The 12721-nt window shown below is 46.1% G+C and overlaps 1 protein-coding gene across 2 annotated transcripts in view; it reads right to left on the bottom strand.

The window, feature by feature from the left end:
- Window positions 1-12721, bottom strand: part of dnajc17 (DnaJ (Hsp40) homolog, subfamily C, member 17) — a 50488-nt gene that overhangs the window by 18332 nt on the left and 19435 nt on the right. For both annotated transcript variants that reach the window (XM_031579947.1, XM_012836847.2), the window contains exons 8-10: window positions 9469-9546; window positions 7078-7158; window positions 5809-5934 (exon numbers count right to left, since the gene is read on the bottom strand). In XM_031579947.1, coding sequence (XP_031435807.1) covers window positions 5809-5934; window positions 7078-7158; window positions 9469-9546 — 285 coding nt within the window. The remainder of the gene's footprint in view (window positions 1-5808; window positions 5935-7077; window positions 7159-9468; window positions 9547-12721) is intronic.

The raw sequence follows: 12721 nt of genomic DNA, 5'->3' as shown, positions 1-12721 counted from the left end.
AGAGACTAAATAAAATGAAAACCTTTTTAAATGACTGTGTGTCTGAAATTACTGACATGGTTGTGCATATGGATCTTATTTTGACACAGCCAACATAGGACATGGATTAAATGTGTTGTTTTTGTGGACATTAAGTCATTTTGACACGAGGGATGTTGGTAACTAGAGGACCCGCATGTCTGAGAGTGTTAATTAAGATCAGTGATTAGTCACTAAGCTGAGCACAGGATGACCATAATGGATCAAAATACTAACAGGTGAGGAAACAACATTGGCTTTCTGTGTACACCAAACTTTAAAATTCAAAAATAAAATGTTTTATAAAATCACTGAACATCAGCTTTGAAATCCCATGAAACAACTGTTGGAGATATGTTCAATTTCATTAGGGGAATAGCAACAATGGAATATTCAACTTGAACGTGACACTGGCTGAGAAACAGTTCTTGTGCCATAGTCCAGATGGGAATGACATGAAGGCATTACTGTAAATCTATTCAGTTTCAAAACGGGGGACATTACATGGTTTTAAGACAATAAAGTAAAAGCTTACAAAATAGTAGTTCATATAAATGACAAAAAGGCTGATAGAATTGAACACAAACAAAGAAATAGCTTGACTTCGGCTCTTGGTTCTCAGACTTAGGCTGTCAGTGAAAACAGTATACCAGCTGACTTTGGCATGAACCTGGCCCTGGTGTGGCTCAAACCTGGATCCACACCAGATCCTTTCCCAAATCAGCTGCCACTGGGGATCGAACTCCAAACCACAGATTCTGCACACATAGTAAATTAGCTTGTCAAACTCATCCCAGGACCCAATTTCTCTTGCCTGCTCTTTCAACATGAAGCTGCAACCAGGCCTTCAGGACCTTTTGAGCTACGCATTGCTTCATTCTGGGATTTAGTGACCAGATCCATGAGACAGACAGACAGACAAGAAGGGAGGCAGACAGCCAGTCCCCCCTGCAATATGAGACTCCTGACAGCCTCTTCCTGACTCAGACTGGGAAACAGACAGCGAGGAATCTCACCCCAGGGACACTGCGCTCCACAACACATCCATGGCAATTACCCAGGAGCACACATCACGTCCATACCGCACAAAATTGTCCTTGGACTCCCCACACGCTATGCCTGCTCTGGGCTCCTCCGCACAAGGACTCACGTTAAAGTTATTCTCCGCGAGAACAGCCGCCCAAACCCTCACGACTCATGTGAGAAGAAAGAGACAGTAATTGGAAGACAAATTATCTTGGCGCTGAAAAGACCGGGACCAGACTGCAAGGTACCCCCCACCCCAACAACATCTGTAACCACTTTTCCTTCCCCCAAAATTCCAGACCTGCTATCATGCCATATACCAGAGACTTGCCATCTCACACAATTGAGAAAAATATACATTTTTTTCTCCCCTTCCCAAAGATTCATTTTTTTAAATATCGTTTTGACAACAGAAACATTCCTATCTCTAGTGTAATGGTGTCTGGCAGTCAGGCTCAATGCTACTGAAAATATGCAACATGGTTTCATAGGGGGCTTGCTGAGTAAACGGCTGTCTCTGAAACCGATATTGTTTGCAGAGCTCTGGATTGTGTCAGAACAAATTAAAGGGCGACTAACGAAGGATTACCTTCGGTTTTCTCGCACATTCGCACGAGTTCAGGGCCAAGTCTATTAACAGTATTATGCTCGCGTGTGACAACTTTGACATCTTGGAGGAAGGAAAAAAAAAAAAAAAAAATGTGTAAAAGTGACACGCAGTTCAAAACAACTTCTTTCAGAGTTGACACGCCAAGAATGCAGCTTGGGCAAACGCACAGAAGCAAGAACTGAACAACACTGGATTCTAGGATTTTAGATAATGACATAAAAAAAAAAATTGGACAAAACAGATAGCTGCCAAGGTTTTCCTTTCCGTGTGTTCATTCATAAGCTATTCCAATCCCCCTCATTAACACTCTATGATTCAACACCATTAATCAATGATTTGGGCATCTGAGACGGCGTCTCCTTTGGCTTTTCTGTCAACATTAAACTAATGTCTCACAGATCTTCCGAAGAACCCAAGTTACCTCACAGGAAAAAAAAAAAAAAAATCTGCCTCCACTATAGCAATTTTCCTATGTGACACTGGGCCAGCTTATTTGGGCCAAACCATGCAGTGCTTTTGTTAAAGCTACAGATATGGAAGAGGCGAAAGCTCCTTAAAATAGAAAGGTACATCTGGATTATGTTGCATTTGGCCAATGACCTTCAACAGCAGGAAGTAAAAAGTTATACGGTTCCAATTGTACCAAGTTAGCAATTCATCTTTATGGGAAGCCATCACAGAATCCTACATAGAACAACTCACTGCAATATCTGCCTCAGAGGAGATAGAGATATGCAGAGTGTCAACCTTGAGTACACTAGACGTGCAAAAGGGGATGATGAATAAAGATAGAGGGATGGACAGAGAGTGTGCAGTTCTAGGAAAAGGGAGTCTGAGAGTTGGATAATCCATCAGATCAATCTGCAGTGTGGTTTCAACAATGCCTGGCCACAGATGTGGGGATACATTGAGTGGAAGGTTACCGCAAGACCCCGACAGTCGCTAATAAAGAGCCAGACTGAGCCATTTCTCAGAGTAAATCTTAATGCCGTGGACAGGATTGGTATTACCTCTGTGAATTTATGACTTAAATCGGACTGTGGTTTTTATTGGTAAAGATAAGTCAGAGAGAGTAAAAAATCAATGTTAGCAGGGTAAACCAGATATGACAGGTCCTGTGGATCACGGCCCAGGACGTCATTTTGCTAGCTCAGCTAGCCTGCGTTTTGGCTGATGGTGGCCCTCACTCGAACCAAGCTGCCTTGTTATTCACACGGCACATAAACCTTCTAATTTCACTAGCTCTTGAGGTTCAGAATTTATTACAGGCCTCTGCAGTGATGCACAACAACACACAAACTGCGAAGGCTGAAATCAAATCCTTTCCAAATATCAGGAATTTATTATTATTGTGGACCGTCGGGAGCTGTTAGACACCAGGGCCCCATGGCTCAGCCTGCATTTGCAACATAAATAACTAAACGGCTGTGAGAAGTAATGTTTTTTTTTTTTTTTTTTAAAGATGCATTCATGGTCGCTGCAAGACTTGAACAGAAGGTTCTTTATTTAAGATCCATTCTTACAGATGTACACATACTGGGGGGTTTCCCTACAATGCGGAGTGGGAGGCTAAAATGAGGCTAGAAGCTGTGAGAATTGCTCTGCAAAATGAGTTAAGCCTTTTTATCTTACAATTTATGATCAGCACATAAATTAAAAAGGCCGCCTTAAATTGCAAAGCTGGAGGGTGTATAGAATGCACTGCTGTAGTTCTATGTGGCCACACACGCAAGCAAGCCCAGTCAGGTTTTTGTTCGCCATGAATCCCATGATCCTCCTGGGCGGGACACCTCCCGGTGGAATGTCAGGCCCAGCTGCAGAAGGTCCCGAAGCACGGAGACCTCATAAATCACGAATATAAACTACATGTGTCGCAGCACGGAGAGAGACAGGCACCTTATGCTCTCTCTCCCCCCCCCCTCCACGGGTGCAGTAGAGGCCAGGCCAGGCCAGGCGTGCTAGAGCTCAGCCTAGGGTCTTTGGCCCAGGCCTGCAGTCACTAAGGAGCCCAGCTGTGCTTAGGGTCCCCGGCCACCAGACTCAAACTCGCATTATTAAAACAGAACAGGGATAATACTGAGGTAATGCTCGCGTCCGACAATACTGTGGGGTCCTTGTTATCCCAGTGAGGAGGGTAGAAATTGACAGATGGGTCCAAAAGTGTCTCAATGTCTCAATTCCGTTACAATCGCAATGGGAGTGATGAGGGGAGGCCAGAGTAGAGTTACGGCACTAGCAGAGACCCTAGGAGTGGACCTCCAGAGTGGTCTCCAGTGTCTGAATGCACAGCTAGCACTGGCTCTCCCCTTCACCCCCACCTAATGTGACCTTGGCCTCCACAGGGGCTGAGGATCCATCGCAGGAGGATAAAGTGAAACATCGCTGATGTTGTAATGATGTTGATTCAGTCAGTTACTGTAGGTGGTGTTACTGGAGGCCATTCACAGAGATGCAATACTCATGTCCCCAGGAGCGTTTCCCAAAATAATTCTCAAATAGCAAAAAGGAGAGAGAGTGTAAATAAAACTAAAACAATAGTCATTGTACAACAACGCTTTTGGGAAATGCAAATCGAAATTGTCCAGGCTGCAACAGTATTTCACCTGTTAGGCCACCCTCACTGGTGCAGTGGAAAGCACAGGGGGTTCGAGATAAACGACACACAGCCTCAGTTACAACTAAGCAAACTAAAAACAAACAAACAAAAAAAAACAGGAAAGGAAAGGACTTCAATAATGACTATTATAGACATCATTTTTCATCTCTTTTTATTGTTTAGACACATTCAAGCACTTCCCTTGGTGCCATTAGGCTTTTAAGAATTGTTTAAAAATCAGGAGACACCCACATATCAAATGAGATTAAGCAGCCCGAACGGCTCCAAGCATATGCTTCTTTAGGAGTTCTAATAGAAGCGAAATTGGCCAAGCGAATCCTCCATGGTGCAACACGTCATTTGTAATATCGTTCAGCACAAAGAGCTCAACTTGATCCTTATTTAGTCTTGCACAAGTTCTGATGATCTAACATCCTCCGCAGGTCAACTGCTTGCCAAACACCATGTATAGACAGTATTCCTCCCAGACTCCCGTTTGGGTCGGCTCCATCAGCAATGAATGAAATATCCCAGATGTGGCCTCAATACAGGCTGCGACACGGGCAATAACTAGAGAGTCATGAGTTTGGTGAAGGGAACAATGACAATGAAAAGAATGGCTGGTCTTGTTAGACAGTGGGCGAGTCGCTGGCCCTTTCTGTCTTCTGGAGTAGACAGTGTAGGAGAAATGGTGACTTGGATTTTACAATTACTTGTATGACTTAAGCAGATGCATGTATGTGCTGTATCGAGAAAGCAGGGGAGAAGAGATGTAGGCTTCTTTTTTCTCAAAACGACTACACCTACTCTGTAGGAATCATAGCAATGGCGATGGCATAGTTGTCTGGACATTCAGATACTGAAAAACCACAGGTGTGAGCTGGCATGTACGATAAGAAGATTAAAAATGAGAAAACTACCATTACCAATGCTAATTACTTACTCACAGGTTCTGAACTCTACAAAGACACAAGAGACGGGAGAACTGCTCTTTCTAAAGACGATGCAAGAGGGGGAGCGGAGTGAGTACCTCTTCAGCGGCCGAGCGAGAGAGTTAAGAGCCTCTCGTGCCAGTCGCCCATTACATCTCCCTGGTGCTCTCCTGCTCTGGTTGGGTCGGAGCGTTCTGGAGCGTTCCCGAGAATTCCTATGGTCTCCTGGGTCAGCCCATAATAGGCGACGAGCGGCTCGTTTCTGTCGGCCTCGGAGCGCACGGAGGCCCAGTCCAAGCCAAACAAACTCGAGCCCCCCCTTTTCCCCCCAAACACTTTGTTCGCGAAACCCGACGAAGGCAATGCAAGTGGCCCGGGCAGATACATTTTGCGTGTGGTATGGTGTTTAGAGAAATGGTGTTTGGATTGGGGGTAGCAAAAAAAATCAAATCCAGGGGTTATCCATTAAGAGGTCTTTTAAAGCATAATTTAAAGCATACCTGTCATTTTGAAGGTCGAGAGAAATCGAGAGAAGTAGAGAAAAAGGGAATATATGCAGGAGGCCAAACAATGACCAAGCACAGACAGCAAAATGTCCCCACGCAAAGCTATACCCTCAGCCCTACCTGTGTGAACATGCTGCCGGGGTCTGAAGTGTGTGTGGTCACGGGTGGAGCTTCAGGCTGTCCTTCAAGCCACGAGATTTTCAGCGGGTTTCCCATAAGGCCACTCTCATTCTTAAACGCCAAGTCCTGAGATGGAGCACATTAAAACACATCAATCCAGTTCAAAACATGGAAACATATGAGGTGTAAATCTTACACCACACCACAACAACAGAGATGCTTCCCACTGTCTTGGTACCACTTCCTCTGAAGAATTAATTTTGTTATTTACTGAGTTTTTCCGCCCTTCTCTCACCCCATATATTACTGCGGGGCTGCACGGCACCCTCATGTCACACAGCTTTTGGGTGTAAATGTTTTTCACATGCTACAAATGCAACACATATGCCTGATGTGCCTTCACTCAAACATCTTCCAAGCACCCAAGCCCGCTCTTGCTTGTTCTCACCCGGACCTAATTTATGTTTGGTGCTTGTGTCCATGTGTTATCCGGGGCTTATGACAAGACTCACATGAGTGTGGGGAACTTCAGGCTTCAGTCAGCTCCAACTACCCCCCCGTCCCCCAATTCCCCCCTCAATCAACCCGCCACCCTGTCTCTCCATTCCCTCTCCTGCTTATGGTTTGTTTGGGGGTGTCTGGGCCCCGTCAGGCACGTTCTCAGGAGAGTAACCGCATGAGCCTCCACAGAACCACAACAGAACATCATAGAGCGCAGAGATGAACTCTGAGCGGAGGACACCAGAGCGAGCCGGGAAACCAAGACGAAACGAGAACAATGCAATGGGCTCTGGTCCCCATTAGAAGGGTGGCTCTTCTGTGTGTCTCTGCCAGTCCGCACTGCTCACTTGTTCAACAGGGATGCTAGCTATGCTTTTTAGATCCTTTTGACACTGTGATATGGTGAGGACATGCCCATCATGTTGATGTGCGGAACTAAATATTTCGCATTTTGGAGGGATGGGTGAGAGAAAGAGCATCAGAGCATGTAGCTCTGGAGTGCAGAATGACTTGAATGTGCAGAGCAAAACGGAGCAATTTGCTGAGCAAAAAAGGAAGCTTGTAAAATCAGAGGACACATCAGTTATACATTTAAAAGCCTTCATTAATTCTACTGACCCCCAACATTATAAGCTTGGGATCTACTTGCCTTCCCTGATTTTTATTCCCTGAAGAGCACAGTGAAAAATGTAGCCACCAGGAAGCACTCTTTTTACAAGATTTGATGAGTTATCAGGAAAGGATGTGTCGACAAGGAAGGACACCTACAGCGGCTTTAGTAGATGCAAACTCCACCACAGCACTCCCTTTCTTCTTAGTCGATATGAGAACATTCAGCACATCTCCGTACTGTTAAAAAGGAAGGAGGGAGAGGGGGAGAGGGAGAGGGGGAGGGGGGGGCAGTGATGGGGAGGGAGAGAGGGAGAGAGAGAGAGAGGATATAGTTTAATATGTTTCCTGTGACTAAGAAGACATTCATATACAGCACACAGACACTGCAAAACCTGCAAGCAATCAAAACAACAGGTACTTCCTGCTTCCACATTGTACACAGTAACATCTCCCAAATTCTCATTCACTGTATATTTCACAGTGCTATATACACTTTGACATACATACGCAAGCTAACGCCTACAAAGTGGCTTCTAGACAGCAAACTGTGATGAAGGTTTCAAGAGAAAGAAATGTGAACTTTAGCACGGTTTCCTCTACAGAAGAAAAACAAACGCATATGGGCCTGAGCGATACGACTCGTGGGGACATGAATCTCCATGACGGCTCCGAACCTTTGAGCCCACGAGAGTCATCAACCCCTGCAAAGGTTCACAGACAAAAACAGTCCGCTGCTGCTGCTGCTGCATGCAAAAAAGCCTGGGACCACTCAGAGTAATGTTTTGCCCGACGGACAGCACTCTGGACTTCTTCAGCAATCTCCCCTCAGCACAGTAGATGTGAGAACATGCTGTTAAAGCAGTTTCTGGTCCCGGGCCGAAATTAGCCATGGCCCCCGTCCAGGGGACTGCCAGTAGGACTTGGCTCAGGAAGGCATGGGAAGAGAGGTGCATTGTGGGTCACTCACTGACCCCCGACACAAGGGGTGGGTGAGGGGGGGGGTGGGGTATTGAGTGACAGAAACTGCCCCCATCCAACCCCTAAGTTGGACTGAATGTACCCAGTAAAAACTGATCCCCCCCGGCCCCATTCCCTGTCTGGGCCACAGTGGCTCAGCTGAGCTTAACAGCTTGTCAACTTAAGGTGACACAGCCGCCTGAGTTTCAGGAAGAACGGCCACTGGGTCGACCAACACTGTCGGGGCCTCACTCATCAACCCGTCACCTAGATCAGGGGGGATGTGCAACGACGATGCCAAAATTTCATGGATTAAAACTGCACCTATCTGGGAAAACGAACGGTCAAGGAATTTTCAGAACAAACACTCAAATCGGAAACAGTTTGGCAACAGCGACAGCAAAGTGTCCCAGCAGAGACGGACTGCAGACGTCCAAGTATTTTGTGGTCTATTTAAAAATATATAGATTTTTTACATGGTCCTGGAGGGTCAGAACTGATATGTAGTCCAAAATACACACACAGTCTGCTCCCACTGGAAGGCCAAACTGTTCCACCAGCACACTCTCACTTGACATCTCTTGCCATTTGGCCTTTCCAGTGACATCTCACGTGTTTTGGAGAGGGGAGCGGGGCTATTTTCCCCCACTTGCATCAGCTTAATTGAAAGTCAGGGGAGAGCAAAACAAAACAAAATAAGAGCAACACTTAATTTTCCAACAATCCTCTGACCCAGTCTCTCGTATCCATTCCGCTGAGCCACCCAGACAGAGTAGCGTGCGGAGGAAGGATTGAATCCTTGACCTTCGCGGAGCACGTTTGACGTCAGTGACACTTAAAAAATATACCCACCCCCCCACCGAGCACCACACCACCCCCAAAAAACCATCCCCATTGTTTCCCTCCTCATGAAAAACCTGCAGCACCTTCATTCCCTCTCCTGGAGCCGCTGCCAGCGAGGGAGAGGAGGACAGGAGAAGGTGAGGCGGTGAGGTGGTGAGGTGGTGCGGTGGTGAGGTGGTGCTGCGTTGCATGAGAAGAGCGCATTTCCTGGTGGCTCCCCTGGCACCGCTAAAACACGCCCCATCAGGGAGAGAAGGGGCACTAACAATGGCGTGCAGCACTTTTAACAGGGCACCATAACGCCCTTAGCACTTTCACTGCTACAAAACTTAATGAAGCTTGCATAAGGGGGGAAAATTAGGGGGAAAAAACCTAAACAAATGCCTTTAAAGCTGGAGCTGGTGATGTCATTCAGGCCGCAAACCTGCCTTCACCGGACACCAAGCGAGTCTCATTACGGGGGTGTGTTTGGAGAAATAACACATGACCTTCTAAATAAAGGGGGACACTTTCTCACAGATTTTTGCAGGAGATAATATTTTACAAGGAAGACAGGGACCGGAATAGATGGGTTCTGTGAAACTAATTTCATTAGCTCGACTTCCAGAGACAACACTGGGATGATTGCCTTACTGTGGGAGGTAAGGTCAAACAGGTTTGACACGTAAACCATCCTCTGGATGGTCTGGCATTCGCAGTGTTATTAGAAGCAGTGCAACATCTATTCCAGACTTAAAGGTCACTCACCTTTTTGAGTAGGCTAAGCAGAAACTCTTGTGAATAGCCGCCATTATTCTCATCTTCTTTTTTACTCTTCCACTTCAGCTAAAGAGAGAGAGGTCAGAAAGAGGAAAAACATCAGCAAAGATGGAAAGACCATAAACACACATCACCACCAAAGCAAGAGTTCCCCCTGAAACTCTCATCATATAAAACAATAAACACGGTGTTCTCAAGGATCTAATTCGATATCAAATAAACCTAATTTAAAAGTATTAGGTCAGCCATGGTAGATATCATCATAGAGATCATCACAAACCTATCCGATTTCAAGGTGAAAGTTCCTTCTGTAGTCCTCATCACTGGGCTACTTTTTCTCATTCAGTCTTTCTAAGGCTCCAGGCCCACATCCATTAAGTACTGTGACCTGAACAGACCCTGTTCATATTAAGCTCATCAAGCCCTACTGACAGAGCCAAACAGAGCTGAAGTAACCTGAAGTCTGTGATTTCACCTTAGAAAAACATTTATTAAATCAATCAATCAATCAATCAATCAATTAATTAATTAATTAATTAATTAATTAATTAATGAATTAATTAATTAAAAGGTTTATTGAGCTCAAGCACAAGAACGCAACACTTACCCCTGTGGTCACACGAGCGACACAGGAGGGAGACAAATGGGCGTTCCTAGCTTGTGGTTACCAGGTTACAGAACTAAACAAGTAGGCTAGACACAATTGCGCGTCTCTCACACTGCCTTTCTCTCCCATTAGTAGTTGCCATGTCATGTCGCCCAGTATTTGCCCCTTACCCCATGTTTGCCCCGGCTAGTTGGCGATGCAACGCTCACTTGTCTCTGTTGCAACTCTTATCGAAAATAAACGGCAGCTGATCGCTCTGTCGCTCTCCTGTGTGGCTTGTGAGACTAAGGGGTCAGAGTGTGTTGTGGCTCACGCATCCACGGCCCCCTAGACACTAAAGGATTATCACTTGAGAAAGACATGAGCTGGCTCTCCCAAGCTGGGAGGGCACTAACGCTTCATCTTCCTCACTCCACTGGCACCGCTTGGACTCGATAAGATGAAGATGTGTCTCAGCGGAGGCCTAAAGACCAGCGCTGTGGAGGAGAGAAGAGGGAAGTTTGTTGTTTTCTTCAGCCGCTCTTTTTCATTCCTCACTCCTCCCCCCTCCTCCTCCTCCTCCTCCTCCTTTCATTCTAAATACTTGGAGCTCACCCATCACCACCTGGGAGTCCTGCAGCCCACTGACATGTAGCCCTACGTGCGGCGGTTCCGAGCAGGCTCAAATTAAAGGGTGGGAGGCCTGGGGAGTTGGGATGGGGGGTGTGGGGGTGGGGGTGCTGTGTGGGGTACTTGGAGCGTTGACAGCACTGACAGCACCATTTCACCTGCCAAGTGGCACCAACCTCTTGGTCTTTTCCCTAATGAAGGTGTAACACAAAACAGACACATCCGTTCAGCACGGACTAGACAAGAGAGAGGAGTGTAGGAGGGGAGGGGGGGAAAAGAGGGGGAAAACGTCTGTATCACAGCAAAAATGAATTATTAGACTGAGGCGCAAACGAGCATTGTACTTTTTGGAGAAGGAAGGGGAGTGGAGAGGCGATCAAAGTACTCACGCAAAAATTCTTGAAAACCGGGGGCATTTCTTGCTTTTCTTATATGTAATGGCTATAAATTATCGCAGCGGGTTCACACTCCTTATCGCACCAACCATCTCAAACAGTGCAACAAACACAGAGAGAGAGAGAGAGAGAGAGAGAGAGAAAGAGAGAGCGATAGAGGGAGAACAAATTAGAGGGGGGGAGAGAGCGCAGGAGTGTGAGAAGGGGAGAGAGAAGAACGAAGGCCTAGTCCAGGCCCAAAGTTCTGTGAACCGTCAAGAAGAAAAAAAAAAGAAAAAGAACATTTCTGGGAATAGCCCATCATTGAAATGTCTTTCGGCGAATAGTTATTCGAAAAATGTGCTCTCCCATTTCCCAAGTGCCTCTTCTACCCAACGATAACCTCCTCTCCCATTAATCTTCTAACGAGGCAGATCAGAATTTGGGCTGTGCCCAAGGAGCGAGCCTTTAAAAGCGGGCAGCCCACATCGCGTATTAATACTAGTCTAAATATTGTGTATTTGCTTTTTTAGAGCCTCGAAACGGTATTCTTTGGCAGGCTCCTGACCTCCTCGGTACACTGAAGTCAACAGATTTTCAATTGCACACCCACGGTAGGGAGGCAAACTTTTTCTTGGTCAAACAAAAGCAAATAGCCTTTACACGAAAACTAATAGAGCCTTAATAGGCCGATCGTCTTACTGCGGTGCCTGCGGAGACGATCAGCCCAGGTCGACCTGAGGGTTTCCCAACCATCACTTCTCTGGCTGGGGATTCGCCTCTAATCAATTTCATTTAGGCCGGACAGACAGGGTCATGTAAACATCGGAGCCGGCGGCACGAGGAGTTTTTGGCATCGCACGAGAAGCAATCAACACCAGAGGTGCTGAAGGCACTTCTCTTTTGAGGTACAGCGTTATTCCGTTCACTGGGACCAAAGGATCAAAGGAACGGGTGTTCTTGAGGGGGAAACGACAGACTTTGGCGGGCAAATCACTGCACATTCAAATACGGCTTTAAAAAGTGAGTGTCTCATGCAGACTTGCGTTTTCTGGGATCAGCCTTCCAGATAGATACGTCCCTCGAGGAAGACAGGCTGGAATATCGTTCACACGGAATCACACGTAACACAAACGCGGGACTTCCCAGGTTGCCGATAACACTGTTTATTTTCCCCAAACGAACACACTAACGTCAAAGCATCTCACTGGGGAACAGAAAGAGCTTGATGGGTATCGGACATATTAACGAGATTAAATACATAAACACATTAGCTAACATCCCCCAAGTGTCCTTCAAAATGTCGAAATTGAATAATTGCCAAAGGAAATATAATAGCGTTCCATTTTATGCAGTTAAAACTCTCTTGACAATTGACCAGAGTTGGAAAGAACAACTGGCTGGGATCTAGAGGTAAAGATTCATTTTATGGACAAGGAGGAGGAGGCGGGAGAGATGGAGGGGAGTCATTTTACTGTATATATACATCATATCCAAAAGGTTTTGGATTGCTCTATAAAAAAGGCTCTCGTATGAAATACCTCAGAGCAACAGAATCTCAACTCCTCCTGACCGCTCAGCCACCTTTTCAACGAGACCTCAGAGAAGAAGGTGAATAGCTTTTTTTCTCACTTCGAAGAGAGAGAGGTGA

This window comes from Clupea harengus, chromosome 14, assembly GCF_900700415.2.
Source record: "Clupea harengus chromosome 14, Ch_v2.0.2, whole genome shotgun sequence".
NCBI lineage: Eukaryota > Metazoa > Chordata > Actinopteri > Clupeiformes > Clupeidae > Clupea > Clupea harengus.
The sequence above is the reverse complement of the archived record's forward strand: the minus strand, read 5'-3'. Positions and strand labels throughout refer to the sequence as shown.